The sequence below is a fragment of the Adiantum capillus-veneris genome, chromosome 3 (genome assembly GCF_014529385.1).
Source record: "Adiantum capillus-veneris isolate H3 chromosome 3, ASM1452938v2, whole genome shotgun sequence".
Taxonomy (NCBI): Eukaryota; Viridiplantae; Streptophyta; class Polypodiopsida; order Polypodiales; family Pteridaceae; genus Adiantum; species Adiantum capillus-veneris.
In genome coordinates, this window is record NC_140933.1 from 145878894 (window position 1) to 145905857 (window position 26964).

General features: G+C 45.2%; 1 protein-coding gene across 2 annotated transcripts in view; it reads left to right on the plus strand.

Annotated features, from left to right (window-relative positions):
- The window catches only part of LOC147461866 (Leucine-rich repeat (LRR) family protein), a 61505-nt gene extending 38127 nt beyond the window's left edge, over nt 1–23378 (plus strand). The window contains exons 11-22 of one of the 2 annotated variants that reach the window (XM_086509337.1): nt 6–96; nt 183–243; nt 326–393; nt 501–595; nt 682–819; nt 1253–1357; nt 22291–22415; nt 22484–22580; nt 22658–22732; nt 22807–22862; nt 22950–23054; nt 23164–23378. In XM_086509337.1, the coding sequence (XP_086365463.1) occupies nt 6–96; nt 183–243; nt 326–393; nt 501–595; nt 682–819; nt 1253–1357; nt 22291–22415; nt 22484–22580; nt 22658–22732; nt 22807–22862; nt 22950–23034 (996 nt within the window). In that variant the 3' untranslated portion in view covers nt 23035–23054; nt 23164–23378. Of the gene's footprint in view, nt 1–5; nt 97–182; nt 244–325; nt 394–500; nt 596–681; nt 820–1252; nt 1358–22290; nt 22416–22483; nt 22581–22657; nt 22733–22806; nt 22863–22949 lie in introns of both variants that reach the window. The other variant, XM_086509338.1, reaches the window with a different exon arrangement.
- The last annotated feature ends 3586 nt before the right edge of the window (nt 23379–26964 follow it).

The window sequence follows — 26964 nt, forward strand, 5'->3', positions numbered from 1 at the left end:
TGTAGATTTCAGAGATTCCTGTGGAGGTATGCTCCCTTCGCCTTTCTGTTTTGGACTTGTCCAACAACAACCTAGCAGGGTTACCTGCCGAGCTTGGTATGTCTTTTCTTTACTCAAGTTTCTTCGTATTTTTCTCTATTAGTGAAGCATGTGGGGTGCTTGGCTTCATGTGGCTTATGCAGGAACAATGACAACGCTGCGCAAACTTTTATTGTCTGGTAATCCTCTTCGAACATTGAGAAGGTATCTTCGTGCGTTTTTGTCTAGAAACTCTGCTGGTTCTTGAAGGTCTTGTTTACATTCAAGTGTCTTGGTCATTATTTAGCTCATTGGTTATGGGACCTACACCAGCCCTATTAAAGCATCTTCGTGGTCGGCTGCCAACAAATGAAGGTGGGAAGCCTTTTCAGAATTTTACATAACCTCAAGTAGTTGTGATGCAAATGTGTAGGAAACTTGCTGGAGGAGATGATTTTGGTGACTTGCTTTGGATTCTGCAGATGCCAAGCTTACGCCTGCCTCTAGTGGGAATGTTTTTGGAGGAGGCCGTGATGATCAGGTTTCTTTTGCAGCTCGACAGGCTTCTGCTTCTAAGGTCAAGTTCTTCCCATTCGGAACAGAGTTTTGAAGCAGTGCAAATTTTAAAAGTGAAGGTGATGGCTCTGGGTTACCATGTTTCAGAACTTCGTGCTGTGCAAAATGGATCTTGAAAGCATCCCGGCAGTTGTTTTCGAGAAGGAGAGTGTTTTGAGTCTTGACTTGTCTCACAACAAGATTCAAAAGCTACCAATGGAGTTGTCTGCTTGCAGTTCTTTGGAGGTAATAGCAGTCAAAGTGAAGCTCCCTTTACAGGTTATTGTGATATGAGGAAATTCTCAGTGTGTACTTGTTGTGAGAAGTTACAAATGTTTGACGTGTTGTTGACTGTGATATCATTGACTTACTTCAGATACCCTGCTCATTGCTATTTTATGGTTTGAATTGGTAGGGGAAGTCACTTTTTTTGTGTGGTTGAAAGCGATTGCTTGTGACCTTGTTTTCTCTGTGTCTTTGACATATCATCAAAACTTGGAATACTTTAGATACTTATGCAAGTTTAACAACATTATCTCAATGGTAAGGATGTGGAGTTTACAGTTTGTGAACAAATGGCGATCGTCAAAAAGAGCAGTGATTCTGAATCAACAAAATGCAAATTCAATTGTCTGAAAGGTCAATTGCAGGTTCGCTCATATTTTTCTGTCATATGCAGGTTCTCCTTCTTGAGGGCAATAGGATTGATGAGTGGCCTGTGTCTGTATTTCCTGGTCTTCCCAATCTACACAGGCTAGTCGTAGCAGGCAATCCAATTAAAGAGGTCAGTCTTTACTGTTGTGAGTGACTTTTTTGGAAGCCTATTTAAATATTTTTTTGTTCTCCCTCTCTCTTTTATTCACCTTTGTTCCAGAGAGTGGTAGCACAGATACGATGGTGGTCACTTTCGGTCTCATAGGTCATTTGGCCTTTTGCAAAGGTTAATAGTACAATTCATTTCGTTTCACATCTCTCTCTCTTTTGTTCCAGAGAGTGGTAGCACAGATACGATGGTTGTAACTTTTGGTCTCATAGGTCATTTGGCCTTTTGCAAAGGTTAATAGTACATTTCATTTCGTTCAATAGTCCGAGATCACCAGGCTCATCCGCCAGGACCTGACTCAGCTAGACACCAGGAGGACATGGATACAACCAACACAGGAGATGGGCACGAAGATGGCCTTAGAGAGCATCTTCTCTAGCTTACGGAGGACGGTTTTGTGACAAGACCCAGATACATGGATACCCACTTGTCTCATGGGATACGATGTGCTATTGGCCAGATACGCACATCTTCACACCAGCTACGGGTCAAGACTGAGAGATACAACGGAGTACTAGCAGAGGCCAGGATATGCCCCTTGTGTCACATAGAGCCTGAGACAGAGTTGCACTACACATGCCACTGACCAGTCTACTATGAGATACGAGGCTGCTTTCACTGCTTGTTCAGAGAGGGCTTTGGACCACTCTCTAGATTCATGGGGTACGAGGACCAGAGATGCCTGGGTTTGTTTTTGCTGGAGCTGCGCAGACATAGAGAGAGCCTGATGAGAGGAGAGGCTAGCCAGTCGTAGAGACAGATCACAGACTTCTTTAGAGCAGACGTTGGACACCCGGAGGAGCTACTACCACAACAGAGCCCACACTTGCCTCTCACTAGAGGCATGCTGATCGACCGGGGAGACCTAGATGCCCACGACTACGGAGGACTACATAGTATCGACGGAGGTTGCATCAGAGGATTTGGATCACTTTGGCCCGGCATGCGTGACGCCCGGTCAGACTACTGACCATGGAGGAGATTGATGAGATCCGCCAGCGACCGATGTTGGATGTGCTATGATTTAGCTAACCTAGCTAGTTGCTTGGTTTCACATCTAGCAGCTTAGGAGTCCATAGTATTCTTTTTTTTGTTACTTAGACTTTGTATCAGATCCACCACATTGTAACTTTCTGGTCTCATAGGTCACTTAGGCCTTTTGAAGATGTTAATATAACATTTCATTTCATCTCTCTCTCTCTCTCTCTCTCTCTCTCTCTCTCTCTCTCTCTCTCTCTCTCCTCCTGCGCACCCGCACCCCCTGCCCTGCGCCCCCGCTCCGTCGCTCGCCTCGCACCCGCTGCCCATGCGCACCCGCTGCCCCTGCGCACCCGCACCCCCTGCGCTCCCGCTCCCGCTCCCGCTCCCTCGCTCCCTCTCTCTCTCGCGCCCCCCCCCCCCCCCTCCCCCTCCTCCTCTCTCTCCCCCCCCCCCCCCCCCCCCCCCCCCCCCCCCCCCCCCCCCCCCCCCCCCCCCCTCTGTCTATCGCGGTTTAATTTTTCAACCTATCTATTGTGACCGCGCCCCTCCCCCCTTTTTTCAACTCTATCGCCCCCTTTTTAACTCTTTTAACTCCTTTTAACTCTTTTTAATTTTTCAACTCTATCGCCCCCCTTTTAACTCTATCGCCCATCCCCCCCCCCCCCCCCCCCCGCCACCCCCCCCCCTCTCTCTCTCTCTCTCTCTCTCTCTCTCTCTCTCTCTCTCGTCCGTACTCTATCGCTGCCCCTCCCTTGCCATACCTCGCGTTCCCCCACTCGCCCAGCTACCGCGCCGCTGCTAGTGTGGGTGCACACGTGCGTTTAGTGACTCTTTTTCGGACGGCGATCAAGCATGAGGAAGTTGAACGATAAAGCAGACCCCCTAGAGGATGCCATTCAAAAGTGCAAAGAGGAAATGACGGAGACCATTACCAAGATGAACCGCAATCTCCTTGGCACAATAAACATGCTCGAAGGATGCGTGAGAGCAAGATAAATACATTGGAAGACCGAGGGACGACTCAAGATGAAGAGATTGCGTCACTCAAGAAAGATCTCGCTGAAGCACGATCAAGAAACACACTGGAAGAGGGCGAACTGCAACCCTCAGTAATCGAAGAAATCAACACGATCAAGGAGCAAGTACGGGCCATCAAAGAAGGAGAAGAGCAACACAAAGAAATGACGACTTCTTGTGTGGATGTTCTTACCAAAACTCAACAGAAGGCGGATGAAGCCGAGAAATGGATCTAGTTGGCCAAGAAAGGAAAAGGCAAGGAGATAACGCCCACGTCCACACCCACTATCATTAATCAGACACTAGAGGAGGAGCAAAGAAGACGGGTGTGCGCTTTACATGTGAGGATTTGCGGTCTTAAAGACAAAGGCAATGTGGACGAAGAAGTAAAAGAACTCATAGCCTTGATGGGGGTTCATGAGCCGACGCACACAAGGGCATGGAGAGTGGGCAACATAAAGAAAAATGAAAGCAGTGGAGAAACCTCAAAAGAAAGAGCACTCATCCTCCGTTTTCCCTCCATGGAAGCGAAGAAGTCCTTGAAGAAAAGACCAACTCTTAAAGAGACTGGCATCTTTCTCACCCTCTCGCAGATTGCTCATATGCAGGAAGTAATGCCGGAGATTAGAGCGGCAAGGGGAAAAGGCAAGATTGCCTTTTACCGAGATGGAAAAGTGGTAATACTAGAGCAACACTCCACATGACGGTGCGAGACTTATGGGACCACACTCAAAGTGGCTGCCTGGAACTGTAATGGATCTATGCGTCTTGATGTGGGTGCTTTTGAGGATAGCTTTACTGGAAGAGATATCATCTTTTACTCTGAGACACACCAGGCCCCTGGGCAATCCATGCCTCACATCAGTATATACAGGTGGGAGACAGCTTACAGACAAGAGACACGCTCAGAGCACAGAGGACGGGGCTCGGGGGGAGTGGCAGTGTTATTTAGAGAGGATCTGCAGACATTGATACATATAGCCCACAGGGATGAGCAGGCTAGGTACATGTGGGTGAGATTGAAAGCAGAGACAGACAGATATCTCTACCTTGCTATTTGCTACTTTCCCCCGAGTACATCAGTTTATGCATCACCCAGAGGACAGTTTCCTTTCTCTATTTTGGATGATGACATATGGGAGTCCTCTAGGGATGGTGACATTATCATCCTAGGGGACTTCTATGCTAGGACTGCCCATCACCAGGCAGTGTTTTATGATACTTCAGAGGAGATGCTAAGAGAGCTAGATGTTGTAGAGACGGGCTTGTCTAGACTATCACACGATGTGGAATATACTGAGTATGGGTGACACCTAATAGACATGGGCACCGCACATGGATTGGCCATCTTGAACGGCCTACAGAGATTTCCTGCTGCTGCGGGAGGTTTTACATGCTTCCCACACAGACATGGAGCCAGCACAATGGACTATGTCATGGCACAGCCGAATCTCATCTCTAGTATCCAGGATCTCACAGTTGGGCCCAGACCGGTCGGGGTGGCAGTGGATCATGCTCTGGTGTCGATGACCATCTCCTTCCATTTCAGTGTAGCACACAGGCCACGAGTAGTAGCCCCTACTCGCTACACCTTCACACGGGAGACGGATTTTGTATACATGGACGGGATCTACAGACGCCTATGCACTGAGGACCCGGGGCGACCTCTGGAGGAGCTAACTACTATACTGACACAGACATTACATGATGCAGCAGCAGAAGCATACCCACACACCGAACCTGAGCAGAGTCTCCGATCACGGAGCATGCCTCAGAACAGCTGGTACGATGAGGAGTGCCGCCAGACTAGAGCCAGACTTCAGAGGGAGGTGCTTTTGGGGGACGTCACTCACAGACAGTCACAGATTGACTTCCGACGCTTGGTGCGGCGGAAGAAGAGGGCTTTTTTGGCTCGACTCGAGCAGGATCTATACCAGCTATTCTTGAGTCGGGACTTGCGTGAGGCGTGGCGGCTCTTTCATGAGCAGTCCCCCCCCCCCCCCCCCCCCCCTCCTGCTATTTCCTCCACAGAGACCTGGGGTCAGTACGCATCATCTTTGTACACAGTACCTGGACAGCCGCCCCTCCCCAACCCCCCCGATCCATGCCCACACACATGTGATTTTTTCACCGCTGAGATGGTGAAGAAAGCTATTGACAAGATGAGGACTGGGAGAGCATATGATCATGATGGCTTAGTCGCTGAGCATTTTATGCATGCCAAAGACCTACTAGCAGAGCTTCTAGCAATTATGTTTAACCGTCCCATGTGTGAGGGCCTACCGGACACTTGGAGCCTATCTACGATCGTACCTCTCTTCAAGTCAGGAGACCCCATGGAGCGTGGGAATTATCGCACTATCATGATTGGACACACACTGGCTCGGTTGTATGCATCCATTCTTGAGCAACAGCTGAGTAGATGGGCAGAGAGGGAAGGAATGCGTGCAGCTGGGCAGGCAGGGTTCAAGAGAGGCTTCTCTACTCTTGACCACATCTTGACATTCAGGGCCATCATCGAGGAAGGCGGATCTCATGGGAGACGGATCTATTGTAGCTTTGTGGACTTCCGCAAAGCTTTTGACACAGTATCCAGAGCTAGATTGATGCGTAGATTACAGGAAATGGGAGTACCCACAGAGCTCATTTGGGGGATCATGGCATTGTACAGATCAGTAGTAGGGCATGCACGCACCCTTGAGGGACTTTCTACACCGGTTCACTCCACTATTGGGGTGAAGCAGGGTTGCCCTCTCTCTTCTACTCTTTTCGGTATGTATGTGGATGAGGTTTCTGACTACATTGAGAGCGATGGGGATTGAGGTGCACAATTGGCAGGGACATGGATTCCACTTTTGTTATATGCTGATGATGTAGTGTTGATCTCCGAATCTCCAGAGGGAATGCAACGTCACTTGGATGCTGTGCATAGGTTTGCCCACGAAAGTGGTTTGTCTGTCAACCTTGGTAAAACCAAGGTTATGGTGTTTAATACCACCCCACAGTGGATCAAGAGGTCAGCACCTACATTCACATACGGCCAAGAGACTGTGGAGTACACAGATGCTTACACTTACCTTGGAGTGGTTTTTAGCGGACCTGCATTCTCACTCAGAAGAGCAGCAGAGACCAGACTGACTAGAGCCCACACAGCACTGGGTAGATTAGAGAAGATGTGCTCGCAGGTTCAGTTTCAGGAGCCCCGGACGAAGCTGTGGCTCTTTGACACTTTGGTGGCTTCAGCATTGCTCTATGGAGCTGAGATATGGGGACCTTCATTGGATCACCGCGGGAGGCCGGGTCGCACAGATGGATGGGGGAACATGGAGAAACCTCTCGTCTCTATGATCTCGCGGCTCATCAGAGCCAAGGCATCAGTACCAAGGGTCATTATCCAAGCAGAGCTACCGCCCCCCCCCACTGGTGGTGGAGGCTCTCACCAAATCAGTCTCCTTCATAAACCGCACATGGGAACTTCCTAGAGACAGATATGCTCGCATAGCACTTGAGTCCTCTCGACAGTTAGCCATACAAGGAGATACAACATGCTGGTAAGGGGAGATGGCATCATGGTTTCAGGCGCATGGGTTTAGCATAGACAGTCTGCCACCATTCCAGTACTCATTGGATGCACTATCTCTCACTCTTACATAGTTAGAGATCACCAAGCTCATCCGCCAAGACCTGACCCAGCTAGACACCAGGAGGACATGGATACAACCAGCACAGGAATTGGGCACGAAGATGGCTTTCTACAGAGACCACCTTCTCCATCTACCGGAAGATGGTTTTGTGACGAGACCTAGATACATGGATACCCACTTGTCTCATCGGATACGATGTGCTATTGGCCAGTTACGCACATCTTCTCACCAGCTGCGGATTGAGACTGGGAGATACAGCGGAGTACCAGCAGAGGCCAGGACATGCCCCTTGTGTGACATGGAGCTTGAGACAGAGCTGCATTATACATGCCGCTGCCCCGTCTACTATGAGATACGAGGCCACTTCCATTGCTTGTTCAGAGAGGGTTTTGGACCACTCTCAAGAGTCATGGGATATGAAGATCAGAGATGCCTGGGTTTGTTCTTGCTCGAGCTGCGCAGACACAGAGATAGCCTGATGAATGGCGAGGCTAGCCAGTCTCAAAGACGGATCACAGACTTCTTTAGAGCAGACACGGGACAGCCGCAAGAGCCACTCCCACAGCAGAGCTCCCCCTCGTCTCACACCAGAGGCACTCTGATCGACCGAGCGATTGAACTGGGGAAATCCAGGCGCCCACGACTGCGGAGGACTACACAACATCGACGGTGGCTACGTCAGAAGATTCGGAGCACGTTGGCCAGGCATGCACGATGCCCAGTCAGACTACTGACCATGGAGGAGATTGATGAGATCCGCCAACGACCGATGCTAGATCTCTTGTGATTCAGCTATCCTAGCAAGCCGCCCATTTTTGCTTAGTTCACATCGACCAATCTAGGATCCCATAGTATATATCTTTGTTTTGTACTGTTGTTTTTGTTACTTTGACTTTGTATCAGATCCACCACCTTGTAACTTTCTGGTCTCATAGGTCACTATGGCCTTTTGAAGACGTTAATATAACATTTCATTTCATTTCTCTCTCTCTCCCCCCCCCTCGTAATGTGCAATCATATTGATTACCAAAATGAAAAAGTACATGCCCAACCTACCAATTAAACCACTCTGTATGAAGGCTAGTAGACCAATATTGGACATGAATATGAAAGGCCCATAGCCAAGATGGCTAAGCTGTCATGCTAAGAGAATCAAGCAATGAATGTCGCTGCCAAGATGCCATTCTTTCAAACTCATGCATTTGCCACAGGAATGACCCCAGTAGTAGTGAGTGAAAATGCCTTTCAAAGCAAAATGCCGGTCAACCAAAATATATGTTTTGGAACACCACTTGCTTCCCTGAAAATAAAGGCATAGCGAGCTGATCGTGCATAAGCTGCATAAGCTATCCAATAGCTCGCGAAGTAAGAAGTTTGCCTGGCAAATTGATGCTGGTTATGCTCTTGAAGAATCGCTATGTCCGTTTTACATGTATGTACATCGTGCCAAGTAAGCCGCCACTTATCATGATTGCATAACCCACACACATTATAGGAGACACAATTTAAAGAACTATGCATCCTATATAGTATATACAGTGGGCAAGGAAAGAGGAAAACTTTTAAGTACTAGTGCCCATTGACACATCCTCCACAAGTGTAGGTACATGAAAGAATGAGTCAAAACCTAGACTAGGAGGACTGAAAATAAGGTCACCTTGCGATGAAGAGGCTTCTCCCGTAACAACTTCCTTGTAGGAGCGAACAACCTTGTCCTAGGCCTCGGCCAAAGTAGTGTTGTCGTTACAAGGGAATTTTTCGAGAGTACCCGGAATACGTGCTTTAACGGTTTTCTTGGGCACTATCCAAGCTTGAGAGGTTGAAACCTGCTCTTTCGCTTTATCTTTAACAATTGGAGAAGCAGATGTGCAGGCAATTGTAATTGTTTCCCTTTGCCTTTATTCGCCCCAGCTGGTAGGGAAGAAGTTGAAGCACCTTTGGTTTGTACCTCAGGAGATTTTGGAGGTGAGGGAGGCTGAGGGGTATGGACAGCTGAAGGAGGTGGTTGCAGATTTGGTTCAGGACATTCGGTGCATATGACCAAATTTGCCACAACGGAAGCAAGAGTTTGCAAATTTATCCCATTTGAGTTTGAATGGACGCTTTCCGACCACTGCATCCCCATAATCGACCGAATTGCCTATTGGTGTGGGGATGTGTGTCCCACAGAATACAAAAACGATTCTTGTTTGCATCCAGCTTAGGAGGGCAAATGAATTTGCCCAGCTGGGTAGCCAACAAGGGAAGAAAGTGACGCCAAGTGTGAGGGAAGTCGACCACCTCAACCCAGACGGGGCACTTGTGAGGATAGTCCTTGGTGAGAGCCCATGGTAAAACATGAGTCATTTGTGTCACAAGACGAGCACCACGTGCCAATAGAAAAGAACAGACTGAACAGACTTTTAGCACTTCATTAACAATTGAACTGAGAGAGAGAGAGACGACATGCGACATGGAGTGGCGGAATTCCACCTCAGAGAGTATTGGCCCCAAACCTTGGCGCCCCTTTCGGTATTTCTTTATATTGCATCAACACAATACAAGCCGGTACTCCAGACTCTGCACCTTCTTCGGAAAGCATGCCAGAGAATGAGCCCTAACCTCATATTTAAAGGCCCTAGGCCCCAAAAGCAGTTTACAGTAAAAAGCCTTCAAACTCAAAAGCATCTGGTCCAAAAGCAAAGCCAAAAAGCTGCCAGTGTAATTTACGGAAATCCGTACAGCCTGCCACGTCATCAGCCAACGCAAAACGCGAAATTCCGTACAACCTGCCGCGTCATCATGTCAGTGCAATTTTCAAAAATCTGCCACGTCATCAGTTTGTGTGTGAGTGCGGGTCCTGCTTTATTTTAATCCTTTATGTCACTTGGGGCACCATCGGACAGGGTCCCCATAAGTTGGCAGGACTTCTTCTTCTTCTGCTACTTGTTCTTCTTAGGGTTTAGGCCCCTCGGCCGACATCTGTAAGTTGGCTCCATTCTTTAGGCTTTGACACGTCAGCAGTTTGTTACATCTCCCCTTCTTGAAAGAGAGTAATCGTCCGCGATTACAGCATATCTACAAAACAACTCAAGTTAGCTAAAAAATTTCCGAGAGTCATTCCGAGGGACAACCAGTTTTCTCTTTTTGTTAAGGAGTTAGCTTCTCCTTTTGTCCAGATCGGAACTCTTGATATTCCGGTGTAGTAAAATTAGCCATCATACCCAGACCGTACTATATCTTCCACGGGTGTCTTGATGCACTAAAATTCAATAGTTGGCACATCACAATGCAACACAAATGCTCACATATGCATGTTACAAGACATAGAAACATAAAGTCGCCGATGAACACTCCCCCCGCAAATAACTATCCAGGTCTGGGCCATGAGCTGTTCAACGACTCCCTCATCACTCCTCCCGCAAATAACCTAAAAAGGTTGGGCCATGAGATATAGAGGCCTTTACAACCAAATGCCCCCCAGACTGTAGCCTGCGTCGTTTCGAGGTGCTGAGAGTAACCACTGCTTAGACTTCTTAATACTCCTCCCACATAACCATCCAGGTTCGGACCGGGAGTCACAACAACAATACTTCCCTCGTAAAATAACCACAAGGGTCCGGGCCATGAGTAAAAACAGCACTTTTCAATCATTCAATACCCCCCCCGCAGATAACCACAAGGGTCCGGGTCATGAGTATGAACAAGCATTCTCAAACATCATTTCTCACTACTCCATCCGGGAGTAAAATCACCAATCATTGAAACCAGTTTTAAAACCAGAGTCAAACAATTCAAATCGGCTCCAAGACAGGTTCAAAACAGATACCATCCATTTCAAACAAATTCCAAACAGGATCACCAAACAAGTTTTAAAACAGATTTCAAACTTAAAAAGCAATCTCGACATTAGTCGAGCTCAAAAAGTCGAATGACTTTCCATTGTGAAACCTGCATAAAAAATTAGGGTTAGGTTCATCCCATAGGGTCGTAGCCGAGCACAGCATGGTTCATCAGCTCTTGGACAAAGAGTGTTTCTTTGGCGGCGATGGTAGTCCCAAGATAGCAATCACACTGGACCTCCAAGGTCACTTGATCGTGAAGAGACATCTACTGGGAGATGTCGAGAAACTTCAAGTTATAATCTGGTAGGTTTTCCATGGCAAGCATTTCAGGATACCCCACTCTGCGAGAAGTTGCACTCTGAAGGAAGATGTCAGAAACCATACAACTTCGGGCAAAATTTTTCTTGAAATCTTGCCAAGTCCTTGGAAGTGTGCGGCTTGGTAGCTATAGACATCAACATCTGCATGGCACTGCCTCTGAGAAAAACAGTGACTCGAAACAAATCTTGGATCCTTCTTTTGCAAGTGATCTTAATGACTTATGCCCTGTAAGACATGAGCGGTGAAGACGGGAGCGCGCATGATGCGCGATGAAGTAAGGGTGGGAGTCGCTAATAAGCCCGGGTTGGAGGGCGAAGATATCTCGAATAAATTGCAAAAGTCTCTGGTTTGCTCTGCCTGCTGTTTTTGTGGGATCGATATGGTTTCAAAAAAGCACACGCCTGATGCTCTGATACCACCGTCACAAGACGGACACCACGTGCCAATAAAAAAGAACAGACTGAACGGACTTTTAGCACTTCATTAACAATTGAACTGAGAGAGAGAGACGACACGCGACACGGAGTGGCGGAATTCCACCCCAGAGAGTATTTGGCCCCAAACCTTGGCGCCCCTTTCAGTATTTCTTCATATTGCGTCAACACAGTACAAGCCGGTACTCCAGACTCTGCACCTTCTTGGGAAAGCATGCCAAAGAATGAGCCCTAACCTCATATTTAAAGGCCCTAGGCCCCAAAAGCAGTTTACAGTAAAAAGCCTTCAAACTCAAAAGCATCTGGTCCAAAAGCAAAGCCAAAAAAACCAACGTAATTTACGGAAATCTGTACAGCTTGCCACGTCATCAATCAACGCAAAACACGGAATTCCGTACAGCTTGCCACGTCATCATGTCAGTGCAATTTTCAGAAATCTGCCACATCATCAGTTTGTGTGTGAGTGCGGGTCCTGCTTTATTTTAATCCTTTATGTCACTTGGGGCCCCATCGGATAGGGTCCCCATAAGTTGGTAGGACTTCCTCTTCTTCTGCTACTTGTTCTTCTTAGGGTTTAGGCCCCTCGGCCGACATCTGTAAGTTGGCTTGTTAGGACAACGGCAAGGCCGTACTAGACAAGGGCAAGGCCGGGCTAGGCAGTGTGGAAAGGGAGTCCAACTAGGGCAAAGGGCTAGGAGCCATGCTATATAGGGTAGAGGAGCCAGTAGGGGGACGGGTAACTTGGGGAGCTTGAATCTCTCTCCTCCGAGCTTGAATCTCTCTCTACCCTAGCTCATTTTAATCGCCTTTTCACAAGCTTTCAGGAGAAATAATTTGGGATTGGTCGGGTTTGAGAACTGGTAGTCGCGACGCGATTTTCGGCATCCAGTGTATCAAAAATTGGCATTAATAAGAACACCAACCAGGGCCAAAAGAGGTAAAATGCACCCACGGAGGCTTGAGTCCATGCACTGGCCAATGGAATGGCGTTATTTCAAATCAGCTAGCCGTTTGGGCTTCTCTTTTTCGTGCCTTTTTTGGTCATCAAGCGTAATATAAAAGGGCCTTATTTGTCCTATTTTTGGGGGCCGTACCACAACTGGCGCCTCTACCCTAGTGGGTGGTTGGGAGGTGGACTCCTAGATTCTAGTTCCCCTTCTCTTACATTGGTATCAGAGCAAGGTTCCTTTTTGGGAAGGCACAGCCGTGGAGGAGGGGAGCCACACAATTCTTGCATGTTGTTTTGCATGTCAGGGTCAAGGAGGCGTGGAGCTCACCCCCTTTGAGGAGGACGACAAGACTCAAGGCGTGGGCAACATCCCTTGGGAGGAGAAACCGCCGACAGGCGACCTGTACGAAATTGTGCCCTTGCGGGCTCTACGTCATCATGCCGGGGTGGGGAGCACTTCACGTGCCTGGAGCGACGAGCCTCCACCATCCTACAAGGCGGGGGGAGCTTTGCTCACCCCCTCGCGCTGTTTGCGGGCTACCATAGCCGGTGGCCCGGTGAGCAAGGTATTTTCACACCCGGCGGGCACCCAACCCCATTGGGGGTTAGTGGCCACGATGTTTTACACAAGCTAAGGGACGGTACCCACAGTGGGTACCCCCCCTCTCCCTCTTGTGAAGCTTCGGCGAAGCTCGGCATCCCGACACGGCCGGCAAGTACATACACCACACACATTCTCTGTGTATTATCTGCAGAAAATCAGAGATTTCATTAAGCATCTCAAGGGGAGTTCAAAGTGATGTTATTTCTCAAAATCGATTACGGTCGAAAGCAATTCTACCCATACTCGATTCGGCTACAAGGGATTAAGGATTTCCCTACACGGCTAACATTTTGGATTGATTTCAACTTGGATAATATCGACTTCGACACGATTAACAAGGCTAATTAAACTTTGCAAGTGCTCTCTATCTCATGTATTTTTCTGACTATTACTTTCAACGCACTATGTCGCCATGGATTCGGATATCAATATGACTTTCGATTTTGAGTAAAATACGCCTGATCTTGCCCATGATGGCCCGCGGCCGGATGCTCTCAAGAAGAGTGCCCACGACGCTACGACAGGTGATGACACTTATGAATTGCTCGACATTCAAGAATTTCGTGCACTTCAGACACGCGTATCAGTTATGGAAAGAAATTTTAAATCTTTAAATAAAAATGTCACTAAATTATCCACATTAGTGATTCAATTAATGCAACAGCAGTCCAAGGGTCCTGTTGACACGCACATGCATGAGCACGTTCCATAAGTGTCGTGAGAAAAGGATCGGATTTCCCGGTAGAAGAGAAATCGGCCGTGCTATGATACCACTGTAACAAACTTGGACACTCCAAGTCAAGATTCTATTGCGAACACCAGAGATTCACTTCAAAACATTTCACAGTTCACAATTGATTTGACACGGCCCGACGGAGTTCCGTGCCTAGAGATATTGGCCCGAAAGATTGGTGCCCCTTTCGGTATTTCTTTTTGTATTAATCTGTAACTCAAAGTACAAGGAGTGGGAGGGGTTCACTCTTAGACTCTGCGTCGAGATGCTCTGAGTTGTGAGGCCCTGCCCACCAATCTAAAGATCACAAGGGATGCCAAAAAGCAGAGCCCCAAAAGTTGTCACTTTTAAAAGCATTAAAAATAAAGCAATTTGACTCAAAAGCTTCTCAAATTTGGCGTAGATTTTCAGTTGCTTTTTTCCTAGCGCTAAATGTGGAATTCCGTACAGCATGCCACGTCCGCGTGCTTTCGCGAATCATGCCGCAAATCTCGGGTCCGTACAGTGCTGCCACGTCAACAGTTCTTCGTAATTTCCGGGATTCTGTCGTACTGCCACGTGTCACTGCCTGCGGAATTTCCTGCTGTTGGGAATGTGTCCAGTGCATCTGGGCATGCCACGTCACTGATTTGTGACAATGTGTCGTCTAGTGCATCAGTACTTAGAGTCGGTGTCCTACTGAACTGGTTTATGGCTTATGTATGATTTTGCAGGCGTAATCGAGGGCGATTGCAATTCTTTCAAGAGGGGGGTATGTCACAAACAGATGACGTGGCATGACCGCCTGAGGAGATTGTATGGGTAGGACAGTGCGGATGTTGACGTGGTAGAATCCCGAAATGTGCGATGACATGCTGACATGGTTGCTAGTACGGCCTTCCTCGATTTGCGCTAACAGATGCTGACGTAACAACTTGTACGGATTTCCGCAAATTGTGCTAATTGCTTTTCTGCGAGATTCTGGAACCAGTTGCTTTTGGGACTTTTTGCATTTGAGTTAGAAGCTTTTGGGGCTCTGCTCTTGGGGCATCCCTTGTAAGAATAAATAAGCCCAAGGGGCCTCACTCCTTAAGGCATCTGGACACAGAGTCTGAGAGAAGAGGACCCCTGGGGTGTTGTTCTTTGCTCAAGCATTAATATGCTAAAGAAATACCGAAAGGGGGCGCCAGGTTTTGGGGCCTACACCTCTGGGCACAGAACTACGCTAGGTGTGTCGACTTAAATTTTGAAGTTGTGAAGTATTTTAAGTGATTCTCTCGTGTGTCGTTTCTGATTTCCGACTTGGGGTACCCAAGTCTGGGACATATGTAGTCTTTTCTAGAAGAGTTGTCACAAAGTGATGACGTGGCTGCCCGCTCTGCAGGAAACCCTAATTTGCTGAAACCCTAACCGAAACCCTAACTGGCTGCCCAATACCTCAGAAATGCTGATGTGGCTAGTTGTTGGATTTTGCGCAGAAAATCAAGGGCTGGTTGACACGTGGCAGTTGTATGCATTTCCGCGTTTTGCGGCAGCAGGAAAAAGCAGCCTCTTTGCTTTATTTTAGCAAGAGAGAGAAAGAGAAAGCCTCTCTGCTTTATTTATTAAAAAAAAAAAGAGAGAATTTTTGCTTTATTTTCAAAGCTTTTACTTGAAGCTTTTGATTTTAGCTTTTGGGGCTCTACTTTTAGTAATCCTTGTACTCTTTAAATAAGTGGGTAGGCCACTCACAACTTAGAGCATCTGGACGCAGAGTCTGAGTGTGAGCGCTTGCCCGCACTCTTGTACTTTGAACTCAGATTAATACAAAAAGAAATACCGAAAGGGGCGCCAGTCTTTGGGGCCAATATCTCTAGGCACAGAACTCCGTCGGGCCAGTGTCGAATAACGGTGAACTGTTTTGAAGTGGTTATTTGGTGCTGTCGCGGTAGATTCTTGACTTGGAGTGTCCAAGTTTGTTATAGTGGTATCAGAGCACGGCCGATTTCTCTTCTACAGGAAATCCGATCCCAATTTTTTTCCCACGGCACCTATAGCTTCATGCAAAAATCAGTTGACTTCCTCTGCATCCAGAGATGCGGGAAGGGATCACAACGAAGATTCAGGCAAGGAGTATGGCCCACCTTGGCCTACTCAGGCGGAGCGTTGAGAGATGGAGCGTCAACTATTGATCGACGACGCAACAAAGATGATGCTTAATTTTGCCAAGGACCCAAAACTGGCAAAATATACGAGCAAGACCTCTTTGGAGGAGGTGCACACGCAGTGGCAGAAAACCATAGAACTCTAGAAACCTCCTACTCCCAAGAAGTATACAGAGAAAGAATTAGAAGAGGTGGTTGATGCATGAATTTCTCAGCTTTTTGACGCGCAAAACAAAGCTAAAAAGCACGGGAAAAAGCAGAAGAAAGGCATTGACTTCTCGGGTTATTTGGGTCGTAAGTCTACTTTTGAAAAGGCAAGAAAGCAGAAGAAGTGTGTTCGATTTGAAGGAGTATCGAGTTCGTCTTCTTCTTCTTCTTCTAGCTCATCTGACTCGAGCGAAGAAGATCGAAAAGGCAAAAAGCGAAGCAAAAAGCACCGCTTCCGAAAGGGCAAGAAAAAGGCAAAGAAGTCTAAATCTCACCCCGTGAGTGACAGTTCTACAGAGGACTCGTCTACAGACAGTTCAGACTCTGATGACAGCAACTTTTATGCAAAGAAGAAGAATTTTTATAAAGCCAACCAATATGACTTTCTGGAAGACAAAAGCAAGAAAGTCCGAGAGTTTAAGAAAGGTGGGCAGTCAATTAAATTTGACACTTTTTTTGGTTATAAAGATGCTTCGAAGGCCTTGTCTTTTGTACAACAGTTTGACATCGCTTTCGTGAGAGGGTGTTACTCAGAGCACTCTAAGATTCGGAGAGCTACCTCTTACTTTAAGGGGAATGCTCGAATTTGGTGGTCCACGCTTCTATTAAACAAGATTGTGCCAGTTAAATGGCTGAAATTCAAGAGGCTTTTTACTTCTTCTTGGCCGACTCGAGAGTATGAACGCGATATACGAACTGCTTGGAACCATCTTCGGATGACCAAGAATGATACAGTGGACACTTATTGTGAGAGATTCTGGAGCTCTTTTCTACCCGCCTCTTCATTTAAGAAGATCTCGTTCAAGGAGTAGATTGAGCGGTTTACCTTGGGTCTACCTACAAAGTTCCGAGATCACTGCTTAGAACAAAAGTGAGCTTCCATTCAGGAGTTGATGAGTCATGCGAAACAGGGTTTTGCCATTCACTCTAGCAGTCTGATCTACCCCAGAGATAAGATCGTGACACAAAGAGTCGAACAGACTTTGAAAAATGGAAGTAGACAGAGAAAGAGCAACCCAGAACAGAAAGATAAGGATGCACGACCGAAGCTTACTCCTCAAGAGAGGGCTCTCTACATAAAGGAGGGGAAGTGCTTTGAATGCGGGAAAACTGGGCATATCTCCGCGAAGTGCCCTAACAAGGCACCGAATGAACAGGATGAAGAAAGGCCGGAAAGTTCTAAAGCAGCTAAGAGACGTGGCAGAAAAGGCAGATAAAAAGCAGAACTGGTACCACATTGCGTGGGGCCTGAATTGAATCAAATGAATGAAAGTACAAACTTTACCGCTTTTTGGGCAAAAGGAAAGAATAGGAAGCTTTTTTGAAGGAGCCAAGGTCAACTTCTTTTGAATTGGCGGCTCGATTTGGAATTACGTCCGATAGGCTGAGGCCACAGGTGGAGGTAGTTCGAGTGGCACCCGGACGGGATGTTGCCAGTTCGGGATGTTGCCATTACAGTGAGCATTGGCAAACTTCGTTTGCAATGACAAGGGTGTTTAGGGCACGAGGAGTTTTACGTATTTGCCTTGGAAGGTTGTGACGTTGTACTCGAAATCCCTTGGTACCACAACAACAACATCGTGGTTGACTACCGGGCCGAGAAAGCGACTTTGACAAATGAAGGGCTCAGAGATTGTACTCGATAAACTTCAGTTTCTTTACTCACTTTTTTTGGGAGAGAACCGAACGATGGATGAAGGTCGAATATGCTTTGACCTAAACAAAAGAACGCCAAGATTTTTCTCCACACTCATGCCGATTGCTTTTTCAGAGGGCCTGTCAGGCGAGTTACCACCCTCTTGGAAAAGGGTCTTGTCCAGCCTAGTACTTCACCGTATTGCTCTCCAGTGTTGTTGGTTTTGAAGAAAGACGGATCTTGGAGAATGTACATCGATTACAGAGCTCTCAACAAAATCACCATCAAGAACAGATTTCCGATTCTCAGGATCGATGATATATTCGACAAATTACAGGGATCCTCGTGCTTTAGCAGGATTGATTTGAAGGGTGGATATCATCAGATCCGGATCGCGTCGGGAGATGTCTACAAGACAGTCTTTCGGATGACTTTTGGGTTATTTGAGTTTTTGGTGATGCCTTTTGGCTTAACCAATGCTCCTGCGACATTTAACCGGATGATGGATAGGATTTTTCAAGAGTACGGGCTATTTGTTTGCATTTTCTTTGATGATATCATTTTTTTCTCCAAGAATGAGGCAGAACATAGAGATCATCTGCTTCACGTCTTTGAGGCATTACGAGATCACAAGTTAGTGATTAATGCAAAGAAAAGTGAATTTTTCCTACCAGAGATACACTTTTTGGGACACATTGTGTCAGCAGCAAGAGTGCAAATGGATCCGGCCAAGGTAGAGACTATCCTGATTGGCCCGATTTGAAGAATGTCCATGAAGTTAGAAGCTTCTTGGGATTGTGTTCGTACTACAGGCGGTTCATTTGGAAGTTTGCAGAGGTTGCTTCCCCTTTGCATATCTTGACACAAAAAGGAGTCCCTTTCTCATGGGGACCCACAGAGGTGACTGCCTTTCAGACTTTGAAAGAGATTGACTACGGGACCAGTTTTGACTTTGGCGGACTTGCAGAAGTTGTTTGAAGTATATTGCGATACTTGTGGTCGTAGTCTGGATGCGGTCTTAATGCAAGAAGGCCAATGTCATTGCCTACGAGAGCCGATTGTTCTCAAGGCCGGAATTGACAACACGGATTTGTGAGAAAGAGCTTTTGGCGGCTATCCATGCTCTTATTCAGTGGCGACATTACCTACTCGAAGCTGATTTTACGGTTTTCACAGATGATGGGAGTTTACGCTACTTCTTGTCACGGAAGCAGCTATCGGAAAAAGCAGATGCGGTGGGCAAACATCTTGTCACGGTTTACTTCCGGATTGTCCATGTGCAGGGACATAAGAAATTGGTGGCAAATACTTTGTCCCGAAAGCCGTTGGTTCTGGCTATTTCCGCGATACATCATAGAAACTTCGAGGATATGGTCGGTCAGTGCGCCACAGATACAGATTTTGCAGATGTATTCAGTTGAATACAGAAAGGAGCGGACTATTCCATTGGGGATAGCTACTTGATGAAGAAAACCATGTTGTGCGTTACATAGCCGTTGAGGGAAAAGGTTCTAACAGAATGCCAATGTCCGCCTTTTACGGGTCAGAGCGGCATGGCTACCACCTTGAACGGGGTAGAGAGATACTTCTTTTGGCCGAGATTCAAGAAGAATGTGGACGAGTTTGTGCGCAGTTGCTTGGTATGCCAGAAGATCAAGTTTGACAGGCATAAAGCACAGGGGTTGTTACAGCCTTTTTACCCGTACCCACCTGCCCCTGGGAAAGTATTGCAATGGATTTCATAACCCGAGAACACCGCGTGGGCACGACTGTTTATTGCCCAGGTCTTCAAATTGCATGGCATGCCTGAGACGATTCTCTCCGACAGGACCCCAGGTTCACGAGTTTGTTTTGGATGGTTATTTGGGAGAACATAGGCATGCGGTTGCAGTTCTTGTTTCACCCGCAGACTGACGGGCAATTAGAGATTTCTAATTCAATGAAACATGATTAACTCTTTGATGGGGAAGGTGCCATTTGAGATTCTTGAATTTGCTACGAAGATTCTACCCTTCCTTAGCGAGAAAGATAAGATTTTTCTTTAAAGCCGACCAGTTCACGAGGGACTTGGTCCCGGAAGGCTTTGCATAAATTTCAGGAAAGATAGAAAAAGGCAGCACATCGCCATTGTCGCAATTTGAAATTGAAGGAGAAGAATTGGGCGCTTTACATTATGGGAAGGCCGACCGAGAAAGAAAAAAAAAGGAAAGGAGTGGCTTCTTTGAAAGCTTAGCATGAAATAGTGTGGACCTTTCCAGATTTTCAGAAAAGATGAATGATATCTCCTTTGGATTGAAGCTGTTAGAATACTTGGAGGATTCACAATGTTTTTCATGTGAGTCTCTTGAAGCCTTTTGAAGGCGATGTGCTTGATGATGAACAACCCGAATTGGACGAAAACGAGCAGATACTCGTTCCAGAACAGAAATTGGCAAAGAAAGAAAGAAAGAAGGTAAAGCAAATTGACGGTTCTTGGTTAAATTCAAGACCTACTTCACAATGGATGAAAAGCAAATGGAGGAGGAAGACCTAACAGATATTCCTTGGAATGTGAATCTTTACCTTGAAGCTTTTGGTTTAGCATAGTTAATTTCAAATGGAACCCAGAATTGAGCTTGGCCGGAGATCTTGTGCAGTGGGTTTACACGAGTGGAGTTACTCTGCTCCTTTGTTAACAGATGCCTCGATTTTTGAACACTAGAGTCACCGATGTCTCTTTGAGCTTCAGGGATACTGAGAGCTGACAGTATTCTGTTGGATGACTTTATGAAATGGAATTCTTGAATCTGAAACTATTTGTTCTTGACTTGTTTTTAAGTGCAGGAACTGATAGACGAAATGGCTGTAGCATTTTGGTCTAAATGATCTCAAATAGACATGGTTGCAACAGGGGTTAGTCAATTTGGCATCGATGAGGTCCTGATTGAATCTAGATGCGATTGCTAGCTACATTGCCAATAAATCATGGTCTAAGATCCGAACGAATGTTGAATGTCATCTGATGTCGTGTGATGTGACTGTCGATTGGTACATGTGCTAGATGTGTGTTCCTAGTGCGTAGGTACTAACAGTCAGTGTCTGCTAAGACGGTTTATGGCATCTGTCTGTTTTGCAAGCGTTATCGAGGGTGATTACAATGCTTTCAAGAGGGGGGTCACAAAGTGATGATGTGGTTGCCCGCTCTGCAGGAAACCCTAATTTGTTGAAACCCTAGCCCTAACCCTAACTGCAGAGAATCAAAAACCCTAACTCGCTACCCAACACCCCGGAAATGCTGATATGGCTGGCTGCCGGATTTTGCACCGAAAATCAAGGGTTGGGTGGCACGTGGCAGCTGTACGGATTTCCGCGTTTTGCGGCAGTAGGAAAAAGCAGCCTTTTTGCTTTATTTTAGCGAGAGAGAGAGAGAGAGAGAGAGAGAGAGAGAGAGAGAGAGAGAGAGAGAGAGAGAGAAAGCCTCTTTGCTTTATTTATTAAGAGAAAGAGAGAGAAAGAATTTTTGCTTTATTTTCAAAGCTTTTACTTAAAGCTTTTGATTTCAGCTTTTGAAGCTCTGCTTTTAGCAACCCTTGTACTCTTTAAATAAGTGGGTAGGCCACTCACAACTCAGAGCATCTGGGCGCGAGTCTTTAGGGCCAATATCTCTAGGCACGGAACTCCGCCGGGCCAATGTCGAATAAATTGTGAACTGTGAACTGTTTTGAAGTGGTTATTTGGTGCTGTTGTGGTAGATTCTTGAATTGGAGTGTCCAAGTCTGTTACAAGAGTATTGTCAGCATCTCGGACATTCATGAAACAAGGAGATGCCATGCGTAGAGTTGGCTAAATCTGAAGGGTGGAGCTTCATTTGACTCACATCGTTAATAAAGCTTTCTAATGCCTGCACGATTGGCTCGAAAAACGGAAAGATGTAAAGGACAAAAAAATGAAAGTTTTCAGGCAATAAAAACAAAATGAGAAACCTAAATTTAGACAACACACTCACACAACACAGAAAATACAGACACAAGAGCATGTATCCCACATAACACACAATTACACATCCAAAGGCTGGCTCTCCAACCCTCACACACAAAGATATGCCCTTGGGTGGACACACCCGCTTACACGCATCAAAACTCTCTCTCTCTCTCTCTCTCACACACACACACACACACACACACACACACACACAGTTGTAGGAGGAGGTAGGTTGCAAACTATGGGCTCAGCTTTCTATAAATTGGGACTTGAGTCTCATTGGACTACATGGGTAAAAAGCATCTCAAGTTGACGAGCTTGTGCATTGAATGTTGACTTTCTCTCTAATAAACCATCTAGTTTACTTTCACGTCTGTGCTGGTGAACTTTCGGTTTCTTAGTGAGGATGGAGGGCATCTTCTTGAAAGAGGAAATGTTAAATCCTTTTTTGTAATAAACAGATTCCATCAAATGGCTTCACATGTCTAAACCAGCTAAAGTCTTTGGACCTTAGCAATATCCCAGCTAGGCTACCGGTTCCACCAGCGTTATCAGGAATGCCTGGGTTGCAAGAGCTTCATTTAAGGCATGTATAATTTTGAAAGTGTTTCAACCTCAAATGGTGCTGTTGCTAAAAGAAAGCCTCTTTGGCAGGAGATTGAGACTGCGAGACTTTCCATCAGAAGTCCTTGAGCTCTCACAATTGAGAATTTTAGATTTAAGTCAAAATTCTTTGACTGTTGTTCCTAAGGTATGTACTATCAAGTTAAATGCAGGGTAGGGAGATTTTGAGAATAGTTTTGAACTTTGGATTATTGATCCCTGTAGGAAATATCTGCACTAGTATTTTTGGAAGAGCTAGATCTGTCAGATAACTCCATCATGTCGTTGCCAGCTGAATTGGTTAGTAGCTTCAGTAAAGAGGGGTTAATGCTGGGCTTGGTGAGGCGTGCTCATATTGTTTCTGATACTGGCAGGGCCTGTTGGAGAGTAACTTGCATGTTCTGAAGCTGGACGGAAATCCGTTAAGAAGGTGAAATGTTTTTCTGCATGGCGTAGCTTTTTGTGGGACGACTTGTCAAGTGGTTTAATGCTTCTATATATGATGTCTTATCTGCAGCGTCCGGCGAACTATATTAGATCGGGGAACAAAGGCTGTTCTTGAGTACTTAAAGCTCAAGCTACCAGGTCCAGTTTCATTGTAAGGATTTGGAAGTACTACCATGTAAGCAAAGGTTTCTTATAAAGGAGCTCTGCTTCAAGTCAAACCTCATTTTCTATTGAACAGATCTCTTCCTGTCATGATTGTATAGCTTCCGTTTCTGGGTCTGCAGGCAAGGTGCCATTAGTAGAAATTGTGATTATATGATCCATCCCAACGTGCTGTATTTGTGAGCAAGAAGACTAATGGTTGGAAGTTTGTAGCAGTGTCAGTGGACTTCACTCCATTTAAACAACTGGAATTTTTCATAATAACTATGAGCTTGCTTGTAAGAACCAAACTGCTCTGCAAAATGACATTTTAATTAATGGCTCACATTTCTTGCAATGATGCGACAAGCCGAATTTGCATTTAACAATGCTAATTCCTCGTAAGGTTTGTGTTTGAGCCAATTAAGTGGCTTTTGTCACCAATATCAGTGCCACATTTCAATAGATTAGCTGTATTCATGCAATGCAGAGGCCCTGCTTTGCAGTAAACAAATGGAATTCTGATGGGATGTGCTCTTTCACAGAAATGGTGCAATGTATCCCTACTCTCAATGCAGTACACCCTCACTGGTGGAGTGGTCAAAGACCCGACCTACAAAAACATCTTTGAAAACTGCCAACCCGATGACATCCTTTTGGTTAACAACAAATCCTTACTAAAGCAGTCCTGGTATCCCCCCTTGAGCGAATGATTGTCTATAACAGCACAGTGTATCGTTATTATCCATTTCTTACATTCAGTGAAAATACCCTTTCCATATGAAGCGTCCGGCGGTCTTATGTGTAACACACCTGTCTAGATATCTTCAAGTATCAATTCAGGTAATTAAATGGCATACTTTGGGTAGACAAAAAAACATTCACTTTCCTCCCTTATACCGCCCTAAGCTAGTAGTCGACTTAGTTATACATGCTTTTGTTTATTATAAGTGGCTTGGAATTCGTCTGTTTGCAGTTGCACAATTCTGGCTGAAGCCTCCTATCTTTCAATGGAAAAGAGTCGGCAAATATATGAGACTCTGACTTGTCAATTTCCTTTCAATTTCTCATTTACCATTGAATCATTGAGCTCATTAATGCTATTTCTAGGTAGGAAATGAAATAAGTATTGATAACATTTATGCACATCAAGCACAACAAAGTTGTCTCATTTAACAACTTCATTGTTTACAACAAACAACCTTCAGTATGTTTTGGCCTTCTCTTCAACCGGCACAAGACCAAATGAGCATGACTAAAGCTCATCTTTTTGTGATTTCGCCATATATGACAAGAATCCTCCTAAGGGGACTCCTTGAGATTGGTGGTCATGAGAGTCACCTGACCTTGCTAACTGTTTTCCAAGGAGCACGCATCGTGAAGGGATTTTAAAATCTTGGAAGCAAGCAACCACAAACGGGAGAGGGGATTTGGGTGGTAGTGGTGCAACAAGTAATTTCATGAATCAATCGAGAGCTTCCATGGTGCTTTTGACCTCCTTGTTGGTCTTAACTTCAAAAACCTATGCCAGATACCTCTTCATGATGTCTTTGATTCATGGATTACATTAGTTTCTATAAGCAAAGTGGGCCATCCAATTATTCATGGATACATTGATGAATGTTGCTGGATTATGTCTTTTGTGAGCTAGGTTTGAGACATTTGTGTGCCAAGATTGTTATGCTCACAAACATGGTACTTCTAGGATATGTAAAGACATGTTTGGGATTGTTCTCTTATTGCTTTGGAGATATCTGCTACGGTCCAATCTAACGTATGATTGTAAGAGGTATAAATAGATAGCTCTACAGGAAAGCATGCCCTCGAGGTGAGTAAAATCTATAGGTTGTGCAAGATAGCAAAAGGGGGTTGACTTATAGTGAATTGAAATGCAAAGGTTACTTTAGGTGGTTTGTACCATGATTGATTTAACAACTTACTAATCACTAGTTCATATAAGGCACAAAGAGAGGTTGATGGGAGGTTTTCTTCGTTGCCCTTGGCGCTCCATCCTCACCTCCAATGCATCCTTATTTGTGATCTAAAGAGGATGAGGAGATCAATGATGCATGTAGAAGAATTTTCTCTTTATGTTCAATAGATAGAATGATCCTTTCCTTGATTGCTTCTACTTGGTGAGTTCTCCCATGCATTAGTGAATGAGTGTCAGTGTCCTACCCTTTGTTACTTTGACACTTTGAAAGGGTTGTGTTAAGCTTTATATATATTGCGCGCGCGAACACACACACACACACACAAAATATACTTGAGCGCACATAACTATAACCAAGTGTATGCATAATTGTTAGAGTGGTGACAAGTTGTAAGAATAACTTGAATCAACTACATTGGAGCTCTATGCAATTGTTGGTGCACATATCTTCTAAACCATCAATCAGGTTAGGTTGCCCGGTAAGTGCTTGGACAATCATATTTGCATATGGTATTCTACACTAGACATACATTGCAAGAAGTGCTCAATCTATTCTACCTAGTTGCACAACTCATGAGAGTATATCTATGGTGAAGATGCCTCTTGTCAATCCTACGTCCTCAATCAAACATAATTCACAATCTATTATCAACAAAGCATGCATAGGTTTTTGAAAATTAAGCATGGAGCACACACTCAATAAAGCACACATACAAGCAATGAAGAGATCAATTATTTCCACACATACACACACAAGCATGCACATAATATGGCAAGCACACCCCTTGCAACAAGAGAAAGAAAGAGGGTACACACAATAGAGAATACAAGAGAGGAGAGCTGAAGAGAAGCTCTTCATTTCCTCAACATTGAGTACAAACCAAGATTGCAAGCTATCAAAGCTTGAGCTTATTCCCAAGGAGAGTTCTTAGAGATTAGGTCAAAAGCCTTTTCACATTCTACAAAGTAATTTTTATACCTAGAACTGCAAACTAATTGTTTGGGTAGACAAAATAACTAATTTAGGCATAAACTGGGAGATTAGGAGATGCAAATTGGAGTTGATATGAGTCTTGCTATCATAAAAATTATTACATCATCTTTGGCATTTCATTGAACCTCTCAAAAAATGTTGGTGAAAATGCATTCAATGTCCAAGTGGCTCCCACAATAGTGAGTATTTAGGTATTTGCAAATGGTAACTTCGATGAAGGCACAAACTTGTACGCTAAATCTACTCCTTGTCCTCCATCTAATGATCTATTATATAGCCAGGTTTGACATCTTCATGATTGATTCTAGTAATTCACCACTTTGACTAGGTCCTTAACCTTTGTGTAGGATTCCTCGCAACCCTTTGAAAATAGGTCCAATAGGGTTTGAAGGGAATCAGTTAGAATTTACATAGCAATATTATGTCTTGGTACTCTGCTTTGATAATTTTTGTACCATTTTTCCATGGTTGATCAACCTTTGATTGCTTTGACCAGGCTTGACAAAACCCTACTTGGCATGTGTGCACCTATTGATGAATGAGTGATCATCCCTAAACGCTCCTTTGTAAATGGTGCCCAAGGTGAAAATGATTAAGCGTATAGAAGGGTGGGCCTTGAATTGCAAATTCATAAGGTGGTTACTTGAAAGGGTTAATAAAAAGAGAATACAACAGAGTTAAGCCACAAATGACTTGATTGTATGTATGGGAAAAGAAGTATGTAGCAACCAATCTATGGCAAGACATTCAAATAAAGAGGCTACCATTGAAAGTAGTTTCTATGATTGAATATAAAAGTTGTTTGTCTTTGTGGTGGTGGAAATTACTAATATGGTAATTCATGGAAGCTTGCCATTGGGATGCATATTTGCTCCTTGTGGCTATTACTCTTTGTAGCTTGAGGAAGCAATGGATGTTGTAACGGCTATTGAGGGATGCATCCTCTTTCTGGTCTTGATACTAGCCTCTGTGTAGGTTATCTCTTGGAACTATTATGATATGGACTTGTCTTCACCA